Source organism: Hemiscyllium ocellatum, chromosome 3, assembly GCF_020745735.1.
Source record: "Hemiscyllium ocellatum isolate sHemOce1 chromosome 3, sHemOce1.pat.X.cur, whole genome shotgun sequence".
NCBI classification, from domain to species: domain Eukaryota; kingdom Metazoa; phylum Chordata; class Chondrichthyes; order Orectolobiformes; family Hemiscylliidae; genus Hemiscyllium; species Hemiscyllium ocellatum.
Genome location: NC_083403.1, coordinates 102306560 through 102328932, shown reverse-complemented (window position 1 = coordinate 102328932; position 22373 = coordinate 102306560). Strand labels below are relative to the sequence as shown.

The 22373-nt window shown below is 41.2% G+C and overlaps 1 protein-coding gene across 4 annotated transcripts in view; it reads right to left on the bottom strand.

Annotated features, from left to right (window-relative positions):
• Window positions 1-22373, bottom strand: part of lats1 (large tumor suppressor kinase 1) — a 44088-nt gene that overhangs the window by 16000 nt on the left and 5715 nt on the right. For all 4 annotated transcript variants that reach the window (XM_060852242.1, XM_060852264.1, XM_060852250.1 and 1 more), the window contains 3 exons: window positions 14318-14468; window positions 9876-11455; window positions 5821-6403 (listed from right to left, as the gene is read on the bottom strand). In XM_060852242.1, the coding sequence (XP_060708225.1) occupies window positions 5821-6403; window positions 9876-11455; window positions 14318-14468 (2314 nt within the window). The remainder of the gene's footprint in view (window positions 1-5820; window positions 6404-9875; window positions 11456-14317; window positions 14469-22373) is intronic.

Below are 22373 nucleotides of genomic sequence, written 5' to 3'. Positions count from 1 at the left end.
CCGCAGCATTGAGTTGAAGTGCGCAGCAGATGGTGAAATGAAATTAGTGTGTTTAACAAATAATAAAACTGGAGCAAGACTAAGTAGATATTACAAACAGGTGGAGGAATAGGAGAAAAACTAGAGTTGTAAAGGATATTGGAGCTATGACAAGAAATCATCACTTCAAAGACATCTCTACTTAAACGTCTACATTAGTCTAATTTTAACAGCAAACTGGGGACAGTACAGTGCTGTCAAAGTCAATATTTTAATGCATAATTTATGCTAATACTGCAGGGTGCTTCATACATAATAAGAAGTTAACCATAGGGAAACAAATGACAGAGAGAGAGAGAAAGAAAGAACCAGAAAGACAAACCATAACCATAGATTTTTTTCAATACTGGATGCCATCAGCTGGTTCATCGTATCTGTGGTAACCTTGGCAGAACTGTCCAAAATTACACTGGGCCGTCACTGCTCGATGACCTATATCTTCCCCTGATTCAAGTACTTAGAGACAGGAGTGCGAGAGAGAGAAGAAAGTGAAACAAAATAAATGAGTCAAAAGCAAAGAGAAACAGACATGTAAGATAGCAAGAATAATGAAAATTGGAACTTAGCAAAGTTGATAGCATCCCTCACATGTGCAGCAGAAGCTTTAAGATGTTTTAGATAGACCCTAACTAAAATTAAACATTTCACACCAAAGGAGTACACTTTCCAGTAGTCACAGATAAAAATACTGTGGCAAACAGATTGAGATGTAAATAATTAACTGAACTCTGCTCTATGCAACCAGATGTTACAAATGCTGATTGGGGGAAGCAAACTAGTCTTTCTGCAGAACCCTGTGGTGCCATGGTACTCTGTCTAGTAAATAAAGTCACAGAACCAGACAGCATGGAAACAGACCCTTTGGTCCAACTCGTCCATGCCAACCAGGTTTCCCAAACTACACCATTCCAATTTGCCTGCATTTAGCCCATATCCCTCTAATTTTTTTTCTCTATTCATGTATTTATCCAAATATCTTGTAAATGTTGCAACTGTGCCTGCAACTACCACTTCCTCTGGCAATGCATCCCACATACGAACCACCCTGTGTCACAGTCAGTGACTCTGAGATGTACAACATGGAAATAGACCCTTCGGTCCAACTCGTCCATGCCGACCAGATGTCGTAAATTAATCTAGTGCCATTTGCCAGCACTTGGCCCATATCCCTCTAAACTGTTCTTATTAATATACCCATTCAGATGTCTTTTAAATGCTGTAACAGTACCCATCTCCACCACTTCCTCTGGCAGCTCATTCCATTTACGCACCATCTGTGAAAAAGTTGCTCCTTAGATCCCTTTTAACTATTTCCCCTCTCAATCTTAAAATTAAGCCCTCCAGGTTTAGACTTCCCCACCCCAGATAAAGACATTGGCTATTCACCCAATCCATGCCCCTCATGATTTATAAACCTCTACAAGGTGACCTCTCAACCTCCGATGCTCCAGGGAAAATAGCCCCAGCCTATTCAGCCTCTCGCTATAGCTCAAACCATCCAACCCTGGCAACATCCTTTTAAATCTTTGCTGAATCCTTTCAAGTTTCACAACATCTTTCCTGAGGCAGGGAGACCAGAAGTGAATTCCAAAAGTGGCCTAACTAATGTCCTATACAGCCACAACATGACCTCCCAACTCCTATACTCAATTCTTTGACCAATAAAGGTAAGCAAACCAAATACCTTCTTCACTATCCGGTCTAACTGTGATTCCACTTTTAAGGAAATATGAACTTGCACTCCAAGGTCTCTTTGTTCAGCAACATCTCCCCGGACCAATGTTGCCCCTTTAAATCTTTCTCCTCTCACCTTACAAAAATGAGACTTTAAGCTAGTTTTGGGCTCCCCTACCCTAGGGGAAAGAATTTGCTATTCACCTCATTTATGCCCCTCATGATTTTATAAATCTCTATAAGATGACCCCTCAACCTCCTATGCTCAATAGAAAAAATGTCCCAGCCTTTTCGGCCTCTCCTCATAACACGAACCCTCCAGGTCTACTAACATCCTTGTAAATCTTTTCTGCAATTTAATAATATCCTTCTCATAGCAGGGTGACTTGAACAGTATACAGTACTCCAAAAGTGGCCTCAGCAATGTCTTTTACTACTTCAACATGATGTCCCAACTCCTATTCTCAATGCATGAGGTGCACAGAAAAGATGGCATGGATACCATAATGAATTCTATGGAACTAGAACAACAGCAACTGATCACTATCCAATTAGCAGCTTTATGCACTGTATGGAATAAAGGGAATATCAATATAATTGATTGCCTTCTAGTAAAGTTCCAAATTTCAAGGTCGGTCAATTTTGACAGTGTTAGCCAAGAACTTTCAAAAGTTGATTGGGAAGTCTGTTAGCAGGTAAGGAGATGGTTAGAAAATGGGAAGTTTTTAGAATTGAGATAACGAGAGTCCAGAGACAACACATTCCCGTTAGGGTAAGGGCAAGACTGGTAGTGTAGGGAATGCTGGATAACTACAGACATTGAGGTTTTGGTCGAGAATGAGGCAGCGGCATATGCAACACATAGACAGCAGGGATTGAGTAGGGAAGGCAGTGCAGGTATGCTTAAGGAGGAAATCAGAAGGGCAAAAGGGAACATGAGATAGCTTTGGCAAGTAGGGATAAGGAGAATCCAAAGAGACTCTACAAATACATTAAGGACAAAAGAAAAATAAGGGAAATAGGGCCCCTTGAAGATCAGCAAGGGCATCACATGGAACCTCAGGAGATGGGGAGATACTAAACAAGTATTTGCATCAGCATTTACAGTGGAGAAGGATATGAAAGATAGAGAACATGGGGAAATAAACGGTGACTTCTTGAAAAATGTCCATATTACAGAGGTGGTGATGATGGGCATCTTAAAACGCATAAAGGTGGATAAATCTCTGGGATCTGATCAGGTGTACCCTAGAACTATGTGGGAAGGTAGGGAAGTGATTGCTTGGCCCCTTACTGAGATATTATCATCAATAGCCACAGGTGAGGTCCCAGAAGACTGGAGATTGGCTAACATGGTGACACTATTTAAAGTTGATGAGGGAAAAAACAGGGGACTGTAGACTGGTGAGCCTGATGTCAATGGTGGGCAAGTTGTTGGAGGGAATCATGAGACAGGATTTACATACATTTGGAAAGGCAAGGACTGATTAGGGAAAGTCAACACGACTTTGAGCATGGGAAATTGTGTCTCACGAACTTGATTGAGTTTTTTGAAGTAATGAGGAGGATTGATGAGGGCAGAGTGGTGGACGCGATACATAAGGACTTCAGTAAGGCATTCGACAAGGTTCCTCATGTTAGAAAGGTTAGCAAGGTTAGATCACATGGAATACAATTAGAATTACCCATTAGAGTACTGAACTGGCTTGAAGGTAGAAGACAGAAGGTGGTGGTGGAAGGTTGCTTTTCAGGCTGGAGGCCTGTGATCAGCCGTGTGCCACAAGCATCGGTGCTGGGTCCATTGCTTCTTGTCATTTATTGAAATGGCTTGGGTGTGAACATATGAAGTATAGATAGTAAGTTTGCAGATGACACCAAATTTGGAGGTGTAGCAGACTGTGAAGAAGTTACCTCAGAGTACAATGGGACCATGATCAGATGGGCCAATGGGCCAAGGAGTGGCAGATGGAGTTTAATTTAGATAAATGTGAGGTGCTGCAAGGCAAGGCAAATCAGGGCAGGACCTATACACTTAAAGGTAAGGTTGTGGGGAGTGTTGCTGAATGAATAGACCTCAGGATGCAGGTTCACAGTTCCTTGAAAGTGGAGTTGCAGGTGGACAGGATAGTGAAGATGACATCTGGTATGCTTGCCTTCATTGGTCAGTGCAGTGGATATAGTAGTTGAGAGGTCAAGTTGCTGTTATACAGGTCACCAGTTAGGCCACTTTTGGAATTCTGTGTCCAACTCTGGTCTCCCTGCCATAGGAAAGATGTTGTAATACTTGAAAGGCTTCAGAAAAGATTTACAAGGATATTGCCAGGGATGGAGAATTTGAGCTATAGGGTGAGGCTGGGGCTGTTTTCCCTGAAGCGTTGGAGGCTGTGGGGTGACCATATAGAAGTTTTTAAATCATGAGGGGCACGGTTAGGGTAAATAGATTATGTCATTTCCCCACAGTGGGGGAGTCCAAAACAAGAGGGCATAGATTTAAGGTGAGAGGGGCAAATTTAAAAGGGACCTAAGGGACACATGTTCACGCAGGAAGTGGTGCATGTATAGAATAAGCTGCCAAAGGAGGTAGTGGAGGCTGGTACAATAACAGCATTTAAAAAGGCATCTGGATGGGTATATGAGTAGGAAGGATTCAGACAGCTATGGACCAAATGCTGGCAAATGGGACTAGATTAATTTAGGATATCTCGTCAGCATAGACACGTTTGACTGAAGGGTCTGATTCTTGCTGTACAACTCTATGACTCAGTGACGAAATTTAATAACTTTGAATAAATTGGAAAGAGAGAGAAAAAAAAAGTGGTTGTGAATATAACAGGTTGAACGGTGGCACATTGGTTACAACTGCTGCCTCACAGTGCCAGAAAACCATGTTCAAATCCAGTGTTGGATGTCTGTGTGAAGGTTACATGCTCTATTTGTGCTTGTGTTGATTTCTACCGGGTATTCCGGTTTCCGATCCAAAGTCCAAGGATGTGCAGGCTAGGTAATTAGCCATACTAAATTTGCCCTGTAGTGTCCAGACATGTGTATGCTAGGTGGATTAGCCATGATAAGAATGGGGTTAGGGAGTCTGGGGTTGGGTTTTGAAGCTTTAGTCTATTATCCTTCCAGGTTAGCATTGTTTCTCCACTCTAGAGTGTAAACACGGAGAAATCCAGGAGTGAAGAGCATAGGCAAGGAGGAAGGGTTGAGGGAATGATGAGCCTTGAGTGGGAGTAGGATGAAAGGGACAAGTGAGCAGGGATTGAGTGGAGAGAGGATGTATGTAGTAGGGATGTAGTTGGGAAGATGGGTACGTATTGTGGGGAGGAAGGAGCCAGTATTAATGTGAGAGTGTCAAGGTGGAGCGGGAGAGATTTCATTGCATTTTCTGTCACCATAAAACGCAGCTGGTTTGGCTATGACCTACCAGTCTACATAAAATAAAACATACTTACGAAGTACTTTAAAATACAGTTTTCATTTAGGATGTCTTCTTTTATACTGATGTATAATGTGCAAACTTTAATAATTTACCAATTATTCCCAACTTAAGTGAGGGAAGGTGAACAGGGACAGGACTTATACAGTTAATGGCAAGGCCCAAGAGAGTATTGTCAAACAGAGAAACTAAGTGATACAGGTACGTAGTTCCGTGAAATTAGCATCACAGTTAGATAGGGCAGTGAAGGTGGCGTTTGGCACACTTGCCTTTCTTGGTTAGATGAATACAGACAATGTTAAACTCAAGCACTTGAAAGACCTAGCAAAATACTGTATTTAGAGGCAGGGAAACATTTGGATTTCTCTTCACTATATCCCTTTCCAGTCCTCCAACTACATCCTTGGAACACCCCTCCAATTATCCTTTATGTGAAACTGGGTTTACAGACACAAGTGGCCCAATCCAACAAAGTACCCACTCCTCAAGGAATTGGTCATCTACAGGAATGCAGAAAACCCACCTGAAACTACTTCCAATGGCTGTGACAGTGCGAGACTGTTGTCTCAATTATCTAATCGCAATAAATTAATGGTTGAACAGAGCAACTAATAATAGTTGTGTACAGTAAAATTCCCATACCAATGGTGTTAGTAAATATTACTTACCACTTTGGTAATACTTGGAATCGTGGGTCCATCGAAAACCAGTACACAGCCCAAAGTCAGTTAGTTTTATATGTCCATCTCTGTCTATCAGAATATTATCTGGTTTAATATCCCTATGAATGAAGCCCATTTTGTGAACACTTTCCACAGCACAGGTCAGTTCAGCAATGTAGAATTGTGCCAGAGGTTCTGGAAAGATGCCCATTCTGATCAGGAGACTCATCATGTCTCCTCCTGGAATGTAGTCCATCACAAAATAAAGGTTGTCTCGGTCTTGGAATGAATAATAGAGTCGAACTACCCACTCATTGTCAGCTTCTGCCAAGATATCCCGTTCAGCTTTGACATGAGCAACTTGGTTTCGCAGCAACACATCTTTTTTCCTCAGTGTTTTCATAGCATATAATGCATTGGTATCTACTTTCCGAGCAAGACAGACTTCCCCAAATGCACCTATTCCCAGGGTCTTAATCTTCACAAACATAGACTTATCCATCTTTGCCCTCTTTAGGCGGATATAATTGGACTCTTTTTGGCACAACATTTTGCGCATCTGATCCTGGGCATCTTTTGACAATCCAACCTACAAATAAACAAACAGAGTTAAAATTTTCAAACTGAAATTCTTCAAGAACAGCTGTTAAATAATCTTGAAATAATTTCCTGAATGCTGTACAAGACAACTGTTGTCTTCAGATGAAGCAAGTTGCCAGTGCTTACTGACAGTTCAACGCCTATTTAACAATTCATTTACTTATATATTTAATTCTATATTTTCATTATGAGTTCCTATGCCTATATAAAATGGAAACCAATTATGCAAACTTGTCATCACTTTCAGTTACATTCAGACTAATATGTTGTCATTGAATCAAGGATGATACCATTTAGAATAACACATTTAAATGATCAATATATTATTTAATTCTCCATGCACTATTTAACAGAGTTAAATATGAGCTGTTACATATCCCAAACTGAACAAATTGCATCTCAATCACACTATAAAATGAGGATCTAATTAGAGATGCAACAAGTATGAATCCTTAGTCATGTCTTTATTATTTGAAGATGCACTACCCATGTGCTTGGAACTAATGTGGGCTGTGAAACTATTCAGAAGTCATCCTGTTCAAGATTGTCAGCACACTCCTAGATCGCAATTAATATGCATAAGATAGCACACATAACTAATGGCGGTAACAGAGAGTCATAGAGATGTACAGCACGGAAACAGACCCTTCGGTCCAACTCATCCATGCCAACCAGATATCCCAACCCAATCTAATCCCACCTGCCAGCACCTGGCCCATTTCGCTCCAAACCCTTCTATTCATATACCCATCCAGAGGCCTTTTAAATATTGCAATTGTACTTCCCTCAGCATTTCCTCTGGCAGCTCATTCCACACACATACCACCCTCTGCATGAAAAAGTTGCCCCTTAGATCTCTTTTATATCTTTCCCCTCTCACTCTAAACCTATGCCCTATAGTTCTGGACTCCCCCAACCCAGGGAAAAGACTTTGCCCATTTATCCTATCCACGTCTCTCATGATTTTATAAACCTCTATAAGGTTACCCCCCCTCAGCCTCCGACTCTCCAGGGAAAACAGTCCTACCCTATTCAACCTCTCCCTATAGCTCAAATCCCCCAAGCATGGCAACATCCTTGTAAATCTTTTCAGAACCCTTTCAAGTTTTACAACATCTTTCTGATAGAAAGGAGACCAGAATTGCATGCAATATTTCAACAGTGGCCGAACCAATGTCCTGTACTCCCAACTCCTGTACTCAACACTTGGACCAATAAAGGAAAGCATCCCAAATGCTTTCTTCGCTGTCCACTACACGTCCAATTTTGGTGTCATCTGCAAACTGACTAACCTCTTATGCTTCTATCTAAATCATTTACATAAATGATGAAAAGTAGTGACGCAGCACTGATCCTTGTGGCACTCCACTGGTCAAGACCTTCAGTCTGAAAAATAGCCCTCCATTACTACCCTCTGTCTTCTACCTTTCAGCCAGTTCTGTATCCAAATGGCTAGTTCTCCCAGTATTCCATGAGATCTAATCTTGCTCACCAGTATCCCGTGGGGAACCTTGTTGAACGCCTTACTGAAATCCATAAAAATCATGTCAACTGCTCTGCCCTCATCGATCCTTTGTTACTTCTGCAAAAAACTCAATCAAGTTTGTGAGACATGATTTCCCACACACAAAGCCATGTTGACTATCCCGAATCAGTCCTTGCCTTTCCAAATGTATGTCATCCTGTCCCTCAAGATTCCCTCCAATAACTGGCCCATCACCGATGTCAGGCTCACTGGTCTATAGTTCCCTGGCTTGTCCTTACCACCTTTCTTAAACAGTGGCACCACGTTAGCCAATTTCCAGTCTTCTGGCACCTCACCTGTGACTATCGATAGTAAGAGGCCCAATAATCACTTCCCAAGCTTCCCACAGAGTTCTAAGGTACACCTGATCAGGGGATTTATCCACTTTTATGCATTACAAGACAGCCAGCACTTCCCCCTTTGTAATATGGACATTTTTCAAGATGTCACCATCTATTTCCCTACATTCTATATCTTCCATGTCCTTTTCCACAGTAAATACTGATGCAAAACACTTGTGTAGTATCTCCCCGATGTCCTGCGGCTCCATACAAAGAAGAATGAAGAAGAATGAAACACCAACATGTACAACCTGCAAGGTCTGAAGGTACAACCTTTGGAACAGGTAGTGTGGAAAAATGACAAACTACAAGATCAACTTTTATTCACCAATATACATCCTCCACACAACACTGCAACTCCAAGAAATAAGCAAGATGATCCCAGCTACAGGACACATCTGCTAAAAAAAAATTCATCCATTACTGCCAAAACAGAATGGAGTTAAAAGAGAATTTTACAGCAAAGTAGGCATATCGGGCCATCAGGTCTGCTGTAGCTGTTTGAAGAAATCTTAAATTTGTCTCACTCCTTACACTTTCTATGCAGCCCGACAAACTTGTCTTTTCTCAAATATATATTCAATTCCCTTTCCAATGTAATAATTAAATCCACTTCCAACAACCCTGCAGGGAGTGCTTTAGAGTTGTAGTTGATTTTTATAGTTATAGGTATGTGGATAAAGTGACAAGATTGAATGATGACAACTGTAAATAGTTGCCAGACCCATCAACCACATTTGGAATGGTGCTTGCAGAGCTCAAGAAGTTGGTGAGAGCTCAGATGGCTACTCTGAATTTAATGCTATTGAACTGGACTAATCTACATTTTTGTATGAGATAGATAGTTGATGAAAGTGTCAACAGTGATGTGTAGAGAAGCGGTGGATGCCACACGCAAAGACATCTCTGAGGAGTGGACAAAGGATGCAACTCAAAGTATTTTGGGGATCAAAAGGATACAGGAGCAACTACTAGAGGAAATATAGTATCAAATAGCATTAAACCATGAGAGAACAGCATCACAAAATGGACATTTGCGAACAGGGATTGAAATAGGATGGGTAAAAGGAGCCAGGACAGATTTTAGGAGAATGTCATTGTTAGCAAATACAGTATTCCAATTTTCTTTAAGCAACACTAATAGAGAATGTAAGCACAAAATATCATTAGAAATACCATTGGGAAGAAACCTTACAGGTGCTTGAAACTAAGCAAATATGAAAATAGAAACCACAAAGGAAGTACTGGCACCGTGAAAAGGGCACAAAAATGGAGCCACTAGTCTTTGCTAGTTGGTAGGCTCATGTCACAGAAGATAATTAGACAATTTTCTTTAGGTGATGATAAATTTCAAGGGTAAGTTGCAACAGTCTGCCCGAATCAGCTTTTCAGGCCTGAAACTATTTACCTGCCAACAATATGTTTTAACTAGAGGCATGCTTCATAGAAAGCAAGAAGGAAAAGTGTGAAAATGTGACCAGTCTCATCATTTCTATCTTCACAGTTGCTTATAACAATGGCAAACAAAAGAAATAGGTCAGGCCTAACTGAAGAATGCTTGATGCAGATGAAGTGCCTTACAGAGAGAAGCTTACCCTTGACATTTCATTCTCCAGCTGTTTTTTGCGATGCAACCTCTGCTGATGAGACTTGAGCACATTCTCCACATGCTGCTCCATGAAGAATTTGAAGGCTTGTGAGGAGTATATCTGAATTCGTGACTCTCTGCGTTCCTCATCCTTTTTGTTTTTTCGCACTGGGACAGGTGATGTTGTAATTAGTTTTTTTTCCTTCTCTGTAGCATCAAACCGTTCCCCATACTCGGTAGCCTTATCATGCTCATCCTCTTCAGCATTCTGAGCCACCTGTTTTGCTGGGTGCTCATCTTTGTTGACCTTGGCTACAGAATCATACAGTGAAGCAGACTGGTTTTGCTGAAGCAAATGCTTGGGATATGGTGGAGGTGGAGGCTGATAACTCGGAGCTTCAGTGAGAGTGGAACACTCGGGAACAGGTCCTGTTTGCTGCATCCAGGGAGGGTGAGTAGGCGCAAGCGCTGTCTGAAGCTCAGGTTTCTGTACACGGATGCTCTTCACAGGCTGTAGAATGGGGGCAGGTGTAATGGCAGTCACCGTGGTGACAGATGGCTGAGAGTTGGAATGAGGCTGCCGGCTGGACAGAAGGTGATTGTTGAAGGAATTGGACCGTACAGGTGCATTCAGATTTTGAGAAGGATGCCAGTTAGCCATCTCCTGCCCACCACCTGAAGACTGGGGCTGAGGTGGAGGTGGCTGTGGCCATGAAGATGTAATTGTAGGTGCACCGATGTTATAAAGATCCATGTTCTGGCTGTTTCGGTTTGACACCATGACAGACTGTGACACGCTTCCATTCAAGTTACTATTGTAAGTGGTAGCAGCAGCCCCACCAGCTTGCATTTGGAGGGCACTGGGGCTTAGTCTGCTAGACTGAGTGTGAGGGTATGGAGGTGGCTGACGACTCACCGCGCTTCCTCCCATAACAGTTGTGTGTGGCACAAAGTGTCCACCTATAGATCCATCAGGTGGTGCTGATCCATTCTGGTGGCCTGTTCGGCCTGCTGAGTAGTTGTATTTGTTACAAGCGGCATTTTGCATGATAATAGGTTGCCTACCGAGTGGAATAGGACTAATTCCTCTTTGGCCTTGGGGCTGTGGATTCATCATAGAGGCAGCATTCAGGTTGGCTGGTGGGAACCCATCCTGCCAGGCTGCTTGCGGCACAGGAGATATTCGTGTAATCATGTATTCCATATTGCCAGAGAACCGTTTTGGCTGCTGGCTCCCCTCCCAAGAGGGTGGGGGAGGAGTGGTGCCACGTGGGGGTGGAGTCTGTCCTCTGGGTGGAGGTGGTGGAGGAGTTACACTCCTCACTGGGAGTGGTGGTTGAGGGTTCGCTCTCTGAGTGTTCACTGCTCCCAAAGGCACTTGTCCATTACCTGGATGACTCTGTGTATATGTAGTCATTCCTGAACTTGATGACAATGGCCGACCCATTTCTATCTGGGAGACCGGGCTGTCTGCTCGATATCCCACGCCATCCATCAACGATGGACCATGTCGTTGTGCAGCTAAAGATTCTTTTGAGCCCTTCCAGCTTGGCCTCCGGTTAATTGTTTGCTGAACCGTGCTGGGTGCTGTTCAGGAAGATGAGAAAAATAAAATGATACTAGTATAAAATAATATCAGCGACACAAACAAGATATAGTTTTGTTAGAGTACATTACATTTTGTGGTGTACTACAAATGTACATATTATTGATCTTCCTATATTAAACTCTCGGTTAACTTCACGATATGGTAACACATTTCTCATATTTAATTTTCAATAGATTGTACCATGGAGCTTCGTAACTGGAAAATATTAAATTCAGGCAATCCAGTGACACTATCTAAAACTATGTATCTGGAATATTTCATGTTTGATTTAAATCGTTCCATGGCCTCACTTTTCCCATTTACACAATTTTCAATTGTGCAATCCTCAAAATCTCTGCATTCCTCCATTTCTGGCCGAGACTATACCCAATTTCCATGCCCTACTACTGACGTTAAAATCCTTCACTGCGAAATTCCACATCCAAATTTGTCCAGGACACCCTAATCCATTCCTCAACCACCAACACCAACCTCCTTCCCATGGAACTGCAGAAGGTGCAACACCTGCCCCTTTCATCTCCTCCCTGCTCACCATCCAAAGCCCTTAACAATCTTTCCAAGCGAAACAGCATTTCACCTGTACATCCTCCAATCTTGTGTATTGTATTTGCAGCACCCAATGTGGCCTACTGTACATTGGAGAAACAAAACGCAGAATGGGTGACCACTTTGCAGAACACCTCCAAGTGCGCGTGCAAGCATGACCCAAAATTTTTACATAGCCAGTTATTTTAACAGTGTCTTACTCACACGCCCACTTGTCTATCCTCTGCATGCTGCAATGCTCCAGTGAATCACAGCGCAAACTAGAGGTGCAACATCTCATCTTCAAACTAGACAGTTTACAACCTATTGGGCTCAATATTGAGATAAACACCTTCAAATTGTGAATCTATTGCCTCCCTTTCTTTTACCTTTGCTTGTTACATTCTCTGTCACCTTCTCTCCCTCTCCCACTCCAGTGGGACTGTCTGTTCTTCCTAGTCTGGCACTATTGATCTGCCATTCTCACATTCCAATCACTTCAAAATCTGAACTATCAAGATCATTTCATCCTCAGCAGTCTAACCCCTCTAATAATGCACCCTCCCCCTATAATTGTGTAAATACTGCCACATCCACATTTCTCTTCACCTCTGATGAAAAGTTATCTCAACTCGAAACGTTAACTTGTTTTCTCTCCATGGATGCTCCGATGATCCTGCCCCACTAGCTACCTAAGGAGTAGCGCTTTAAAAGCTTGTACTTCCAAATAAACCTGATGAAGGGCTTATGCCCAAAATTTTGATTCTTCTGCTCCTCAGATAGTGCCTGACCTACAGTGCTTTTCCAGCAACACACACTCAACCCTGACCTCCTGCATCTGCAGTCCTCACTTTCTCCTTCCAAATAAACCTGTTGGACTATAACCTGGTGTTGTGTGATTTTTAAATTTTAGATGTGAATTAAGTTTTAAAACTGCAAATGCTGGAAATATTCATTGGAAATACAGAGCAGATTATTTGAAATTTCAAAAGTAGGACTGATAGCCATGATTGATAGCCAAACATACTCAGGTTGCAGAACTAGGACTGTTAGAATGAATTAAAATACAAAATCAACAAAACAGCATAATGGCTCACTCATGGCATTACGTTCTGTTTACCGATCATCAAACCATTCTCTGCAAAATCAACATTCCTAACTCCACCCAATATACTGATCACCAGCAGTTTAGTATGGCGGCTGTGCGCACAACAGGAAACAGACTTTGAACTTAACAGCATACAGTTTTTGTACTGAGCTACCAGAGGTACAGGCAATGGGGAAGCCTTCAAACAGGAGGTAAAATTGAAACAATTAAACCAGGTAATGCAATTGTGCTAACCAATTTCACTACTTAATGTCCTGATTAAAAAAAAAATTAGTCAGCCAGCCCAATAGATGTATTTAAAAATATATTCTGAAATAAATATCTTCTTAAAACAGATTGCTGAAGTGAAGTAAACTGGACTAAATATGAAATTTATCTTGTTAAACAGTTATACCTGCAAACCCTCTCCACAACATCTGAATGATCTACAGCATGGCTCCACCACCTTCAGATAAACAAACTTTGTTCCAATACAGGATGTACATTTGTTGCACATTAAGAAAGGATTGACCATCACAATTTCCTATATGCTTAGACCTACCCAAACCTAGCAGGGTTTCATTAATATAAATGCATATGACACACGCCAAAGTGGGAAGGTGAATAAAGATTTCACAACAGTAGAACACGTTTATGTTCAAGTGCTGGATTGAATCATTTTAGATCACAATCAGTCAATATACATTTCGATATTTTGCACATTCAGTCCCACTCTTATAGAGAAAACAAGTGAACATTATTTCTAACTAGTTGGTCTGAATCTTGTAGACAAGGGTCCAGTCAAGTACAAATACATTAAAAACACCAAAGCCAAGTTGACTAATGTTAATGCTGTATTTCAAAATACTGTACAAGACAAACTGAGCTTCTCACAAGATGGCTGATGCCAACCTGATCTATACAAATTCACAGGACCAAGTATGAAAGTGAACTGCTCTGCTTCAATACCACAGAATAATAAACGTCAAAGGCACTGCTGAAACCCAAAGCAGTCGAATCATCAAGTAAACATTATAATAACACAAAGAAAAATATTTAATCAAGTGGCGTAAATGCAAACATAAATTGTGTCCCCATAAAACTGCCAAAAATTGGATATGTTAAAAGATGCTGCTACCACAATAAGAAAGAAACCAAGGACAGAGGCATGACATATATCTTAGCACTGAAAGAGCTAAAAGTGACATAATATTATAGCAACATATACCTGATGTTTTCACACTTGCATTCACTGGTCTTGCAGCTGCAGCAACCATCTGTTCTCGCCGTGTATCCTGATAGCTCATCTTACTGATGTATTCAATTGCAGCCTCTATACTGCGACTGTTGGTCTGCTTGAGAGCTCGAACTACCATGTCCTAGAAATAAATGAAGTGAATTGAAGCAGACATTTAATCCAAAAACAGTAAATGTTTCATGTCACGAGTGATTTTATAAATTGATCCAAGAAAGCATTTCTAGAAATTTAAGAAACACAAAATGTTTACATATTAAGACACAATCAATAATAAACAAGATTCCCTCGAATGATTTTTTAAAAAAGGGAATTTGCCCTTCCAACAATGATCCAACTATTCAGTTTGTATCATCTCTAGGTGATGAATACATTTCCAAATTTCCACTTTTTTTTAAATGAACTTTACAGTATCAGGGCTCCTCAGCTTCCTACAAAAAATGTGGTTTGTGTATTTTAATTTGAGCTATTACAAAAATAATACATAAAGAGCTACAACGCATGCGAGACAGGCCATTTGACCATGTATATCAATCTTCAATGGAAATCAATAGCTTTATCAACTTTCTTGCAACTCATTTCCCAAATTGAAGATCTAATCTACTTTACAACTTAGATCTCATAGTAGCGATTACTCTCATTTTTCTGATATGCACGACTTTTAGAAATCAGGTTTATCCTTGTGGTCCAGTAATTAGAATTGAACACTAACTACAGCAGAATATGTTGTCAGCATTGATAGTCTTGGGTTTATGTTGTCATATCAGTCCAGCATTCAATTCACCTTTTTGTTCCTATTTGTCTAAATTCTAGTGAATACATGAGATATATGCCAAGAACATAGCATTAATCTCTCCTCTCTCTGACCTGGGTTCCAGCACATAAATGTTTCAAGATGGCAGGTCATAGTTCAAGGATTTAGGTGTGGAATCTTGGGCTTCATAAATAAAGGTTGAGAAGTAGAGCAGTCATGCTTAATCTTTTATAAAACTCTAGTTAGGCCACAACTAGAGCACTAGCTCCAATTGCCACAAATTTCAGAACGATATGAGGGTCCTTGAGAGGCCACAGAGATTTATCAAAATAGTTCCAGGAACAAGGGATTTTATCAACAATGTTAGGTTAGAGAAGTTGTGGCTGTTCTCCTCAGAGCAAAGGAGATTGAAAAGAGATTTGATAGATTTCCAAGATTGAGATAAACTTAGATAAGGTCGATAAAGGAACAGCAATTAACAAAGACCAGGGATCAGCAATTTAAGACTTTGGGCAAGAGGTGCATGCTGATTAGAAGAATAGGTTTCTAATGCTGTGAGTGATAATCAACATGAACACGCTGCCTACAAGGATGATGGAAGCATAGATGATCAATGATTTGAAAGGGACATACGATAGAAACCCAAGGGAAATAAACTATGGCAGCTATGGGAACAGAGAAATGTGATGAGACCAAAAGGACTCCACTGCAGAGAATCAGCATAGACCTGATTGGGTGAAAGGCCTCCTTCTGTACCATAACGTTGCATGAACTGTTGCTTTTATATTCTGGTTTAGTGGTGCTGGAAGAGCACAGCAGTTCAGGCAGCATCCAAGGAGCAGCGAAATCAACGTTTCGGGCAAAAGCCCTTCATCAGGAATAAAGGCAGAGAACCTGAAGTGTGAAGAGATCAGCTAGAGGAGGGTGGGGGTGGGGAGAAAGTAGCATAGAGTACAATGGGTGAGTGGGGGAGGGGATGAAGGTGATTGGTCAGGGAGGAGAAGGTGGAGCAGATAGGTAGAAAAGGAGATAGGCAGGTAGGACAAGTCCGGACGAGTCATGGCGACAGTGCTGAGCTGGAAGTTTGGAACTAGGGTGAGGTGGGGGAAGGGGAAATGAGCAAACTGTTGAAGTCCACATTGATGCCCTGGGGTTGAAGTGTTCCAAGGCGGGAGATGAGGCCTTCTTCCCCCAGGCGTCTAATGGTGAGGGAGCGGTGGTGAAGGAGGCCCAGGACCTCCATGTCCTGAAACATCGATTCCCCTAGTCCTTGGATGCTGCCTGACCTGTTGTTCTTTTCCAGCACCACACTCACGACTCTGATCTTCAGCATCTGCAGTCCTCACTTTCTCCTATAAAGCTTACAGTAAACTAAGTTGAATTCCATTTACCATTGGTCTGCTCACATGCAAACAGTTTAGATTCTCTCAATTCCTTCACTGTTCTACAAGGATTTGCTGAAAATTTGATCAACATGCATTTCCGAATCCTGATCATTTGTTTAGATGAGAAACAAGGGAACAACCTCTTAATCGCATATGGATTGCAGCAGCAATGGTTTGTTGTACAGTAAGCTTTCCTGTGGAACTTTGAAGTACATTTGTGGAATTGCACATATTTCATACAACAAGATTTTCCAATATCCACACAGGGCATCCCGTTCTCGGAACATCAACATTGATTAGACTTGAACTGCCATTTCCAACTCTGATTACCCCAAAAACAGATACAAGTAAAGGCTGTTCTAGTATAACACACGTTTTATCAATGCGAATTGGCTATAACACAGCTAACGAATTGAAGACGCTGTTTGAATAACGCAAACTTTCTACTGCACAGGTATAGCAGTTTTCTATAGTGATCTTCTGCAGCATGATTTTCTATAGCATGCGATTGCAGTGTAACCCAACCGGCACATTATACCAGAACACCCTGTAAAAGTCACGTAAGTGGAAAATGCAATTCTGCAATGTGTCCAAAACTCTGCTTCAGATAATGTGCCTTAAATGTAGGAATGAGCAACTTAATACCAGATCCAGTCCTAGAAAATGACATGGAGCAGGTAGAACTTGTAAGGATGCAAAACATGTAGAAACTACTGACCAACACACATTTATGTAATAAAAGTTGAAACAAAAAGGAAGGTAGGTGGTGGAAGAAAGCAAAGTCTGGAAATACTATTTTAATTTAACAGAAAGGGGAACTAGCTCAGATAAACTCAACTGAAAGTTCAGCAAAGAATGCACAAAAAGGATCAGTTGCAACTAGAGATTATACGGACACGGACTATCTATAATTCATGAAGATTAGTACAGAAAATAAAATGAGATTTTGAAAAGCTAAAATACAAAGGAAAATTAAGCAGAGTATATAAAATTCAAGCAAAAATTAGTTTATAATGGCCAAATGATCTTACAGATGGGAAGAATTTGAGAGTGTATGAAGAACAGAGAAGTTATTTTCTTCTGTTGAGGGAACAAAGGAACACTAATTTAAAAAGCGAGACAGGCACATAAGAGTGGAATCAGGATGGGGATGGAAACGTGTAACACCTTCTCCCAGAAGGCTATACAGTAAATGCTTGGTCAACTGAAATTATCAGGACCAAAATAGATAATGTTAGATAATGATATCAAAGAATATAGATAAAATCTAGTTAAACAGAGTTAAAGCATGTATACTAATCAGCCTTATCTAATTTCATGGTGGAACAGGCTTAGGAACTGAAAAGCCTCTTGTTTTAAATTCTCAATCCTAAGAAAATGGTTAGACCTGTTGGATTAGCAGCATTCTTCTGCGCTTCATATCAAGGCAATATCAACAAACCTCAATGATTTCTTTAAAAAATCCTCTAGATTAATTGATCAGCAATCAGTGCTCAGGGCTTCAACAATCAATACTTTCATTCAATCTTAAACACATTGTTATAAATATAAGGGCTCAGTATATACTTCTCAAAACAGATCCTATCTCCCTTAAATCATTCAGGAAGTATCATACTGAATGAAGCCAAATTCATTGAAGATAAAGATTACAAAGACCAACCCACTATCATAGTTCCTGCTTAAATGTGTTTTCGGGATGTTCTACATCATCCAGTATGTCAACAAACTGTTTAAGTCCAGTCCATTAAAAAAAATTATATCTCTTCAAACCAGTTGGAAATAAAAATATATAATTCATGTTTAACTGCAGTACATTGTAAATTTGATTTACAGGTCAAATAAATGAGAACATTAGAAGTCCAACAAGTTAGCAGGACACGCAGTAGAATAATACATCCATCATAATGTTATTACTCAAATGTTACTACAATTATGTAGTTCTCTCTTGTGGCTTTTCCCTCTCTGACTGATGCTATGTAATTGCAAACTGAAAGAAATTTTTTTTTGGAAAAAGGGCTTCCATGTCACTTGGAGTTTTCAGGTCAATAACCTGCTCTGAAAAAAATCCATTCACATTGTGACAGCAATGATAAATTTCATCATATAATTCAAAAGTAGTCAATTTGTTCGATCTTCCAACATTAATAGATTTAAGAAAATTCTCAGATCCAGATCCACATCGTTGCCAACTATCTAATCAGTTCTTCGTTGGGCCATACTCAAGTACTAAGCTTTAATGAAATCCATCTATTACTTTCTGAAATATATTGTTAAATGTCAAACAGACTAAAAGGCAAAAAGAATTACCTCCACCAACCTTCAGTGAAGGATGTAATTAAACTCTCAACTTTCAAGTACACCCAATTAAAAGTTGCTTCAGGGCACTTGTAATGTACTGGCAGTGTCCCTATCCTTGGGCAAGATAGACCTGGGTTCATATTCCACCATGTCCAGAGGTGTGTCATAACATATTTAAGCAGGTTAATGAAAAATATCTAAAAGTTGTTCGAAAGGGCTGTTAACATTTTGAATTCTAATTTCTGCTGAGCAGTCGCTTGATAGCATAAATTGTTACTTTTAGTTTTACACACATTAGAGCAGCCACAGGAAAGACAAAATTCAAAAGAATCAACATTTTATAATGGATGAGAAAGGTTGCTGCCTGTTTGGCAAGTGGGCTGTGGTTGGTTGAGATGCTGCCACGGAGAATGCACCAGGGAACTCATGCCCCTTTCAGGTCTTGTTTAATTTTTTCAAAAGTCACATTGCCTGGACATGTTCTTTCTGCTTGCAGAGAGCAGGCCTTTGCATTTGAATAGATGGAACTTCTGAGAAATGTAGGTAAATCACAGCGTAAGCCCAATAACCTCAAACTAGATTTTAAATGTAATTCTTAGCACACTTCAGATTGTACAGCAAGTGCTGTTCAGTTACAGTATGCCTAATGTTAGTTCTACATGTTTTAGCCGTTCTTGTGCACACAAACTGTGGAATACTTAATGACATGTTGGTCTTTCATATTCAATATCAATGTCTGGTGGTTTTGCAAAGCATCATGGACTAATCCAGACATACACACTTGCAAACCTGAAAAGGCATTAAAACAATCCTCCTTAACAAAGATGACAGTATTGATGTCATGTATTTTGTCAATAACGATAGCTTCAGTTTTGCAACCATTGCACTCACCACTAAGTATGACTGCACACACCCCACTCAAAGCAAGTTAAAAAATGTTTGATCCATTTATGTAACAAGAATGAGTTGCCTTGTGGCATATCACAATTCGTCCTCATAGCTCATATGTTTGTACTGCCCAAAGGACATGCATGGTGGCCTATTATACTCTATCTGAGCCATAATTGGTTCTCTACATGAATTGAAAATGTGTTGCTGGAAAAGCGCACAGGTCAGGCAGCATCCAAAGAGCAGGAGAATCGGCATTTCGGGCATGAGCCCTTCTTCAGGAATGAGGAAAGTGTGTCCAGCAGGCTAAGATAAAAGGTAGGGAGGAGGGACTTGGGGGAGGGGCATTGGAAATGCGATAGGTGGAAGGAGGTCAAGGTGAGAGTGATAGGCCGGAGTGGGCGGAGAGGTCAGGAAGAAGATTGCAGGTTAGGAAGGTGGTGCTGAGTTTGAGGGATTTGACTGAGACAAGGTTGGGGGGGGGGGGGGGGGGGGGGGGGCGGGGGGCGGGGAAGGGAAATGAGGAAACTGGAGAAATCTCCCTTGTGGTTGGAGGGTTACTAGGCGGAAGATGAGGCGCTCTTCCTCCAGCTGTCATGTTGCTATGGTCTGGCGATGGAGGAGTCCAAGGACCTGAATGTCCTTGGCGGAGTGGGAGGGGGAGTTGGTTGGGTTGGTTGGTCCTGGTGTCCCAGGAGGTGTTCGCTGAAACGTTCCACAAGTAGGCGGCCTGTCTCCCCAATATGGAGGAGGCCACTTCGGGTGCAGCGGATGCAGTAAATGATGTGGAGGTGCAGGTGAATTTGTGGCGGATATGGAAGGATCCCTTGGGGCCTTGGAGGGAAGTAAGGGGGGAGGTGTGGGTGCAAGTTTTGCATTTCAAAACTTGCAAAATTGAAATGTAAAATTTGCGCCCACACCTCCCCCACCTTTCTTCCCTCCAAGGCCCCAAGGGATCCTTCCATATCCGCCACAAATTCACCTGCACCTCTACACACATCATTTACTCCTCCATCGCCAGACCATAGCAACACGACAGCTGGAGGAAGAGCGCCTCATCTTCCGCCTAGGAACCTTCCAACCACACAAGGGATGAACCTAGATTTCTCCAGTTTCCTCATTTCCCCTCCCCCCACCTTGTCTCAGTCAAATCCCTTGAACTCAGCACCGCCTTCCTAACCTGCAATCTTCTTCCTGATCTCTCCGCCCCCACCCCCACTCCGGTCTATCACCCTCACTGTGACCTCCTTCCACCTATTGCATTTTCCTCCCTACCTTTAATCTTAGCCTGCTGGACACACTTTCCTCATTCCTGAAGAAGAGCTCATGCCCAAAACGTCGATTCTCCTGCTCTTTGGATGCTGCCTGACCTGCTGCAATTTTCCAGCAACACATTTTCAGCTCTGATCTCCAGCATCTGCAGTCCTCACTTTCTCCTCTCTACATGAATTGGTTAGTTAAGCAAATTGCTATAACTTTTCCATGACTACAGTGAAAGATTCTTTCACCTCACAAAGACTATAAACAACCTGCATACTGATGGTAATGCTATGTCCATTGAACAATCCAAACTATGAACCTATTCACCAACATACAGCTCAAGGAAGCCATAGACATCTGGACGACGTCACTAAATTATGGTGACCGAGACAACCCATCATTTTCCAAGTGTGTATTAATTGAAGTTATTGACTAAATTTACACAGTGAGTTCAGCTTTAACTTAGGGACAACTGAATGTTGTTGCTATGGGATCTCTTCTTGGCCTAGCTCTCACCAGCATTTTTGTCAGTTTTCACCAGTATCATGGTTTTTGATATAAAAATGTCCATAACTTCTTACTTCTTATATCACCTAAGTATAGACATGCATTTGCTATAATTGACTCTACAGGTACATACAAGAATTTCCTTTTACACTTTAATAGGTTCCATCAAGGGCTCAAATTCACCTTTGAAATGGAGCAGCAAACCAAGTCACCTTTCTTGACATATTAGTTGAGAAATCCAGTAATGCGTTCTTCACAACTGCTTACCTCAAGCATCTTTATTGGTAAGCTGCAAGATTATCGGCAACTTGGTGAACAGGGCTCAAGCCTTTTGCTCATCATCCAAGCGTGATGCCAAATCAGGGAAGCTAAATTATCCCGTAGGATAAGGGCTATTTGAGTTAGATAATTGCTTGCTGTGCAACATACACACTCACTAAGGCCATCACTTTCAGGTCAGTTCACTACAAATTACAGTGGAAGGGTATGGCATTTCTAAAATTTGAGATGGTTGATCCACATGGTTACTATGCAGTTGAGCCTTGGGAACAATTATGCAGAAATTTAGCCTCCTGTCTAATTATATACTTGCCATAATAGGGATATGATGGAGATTCGCCAGATTAATCCATGGGATGGCAGGATTATTTTGAGAGATTGAGGAAACTGGGTTTGTATTCCCTAGAATTTCAAGAGAAGTGACCTCAAAGAAACTTTTGAAATTCTGACAGAGTGTGGGTAGAATATTTCCCCTGGATGATGACTGTAGAAGCAAGTAACATGACCTTAGGATAAACAGGAGGCTATTTAAGACTATGAGGAGGAATTTCTTCACTCAAAAGGTGCTGAATGATTCTCTACCCCAGAGGGTGATGGGGCTCAATCACTAGAAAAACAGAAACTGATAGGTTTGCGCAGAGTAATGACATTAAGAGAC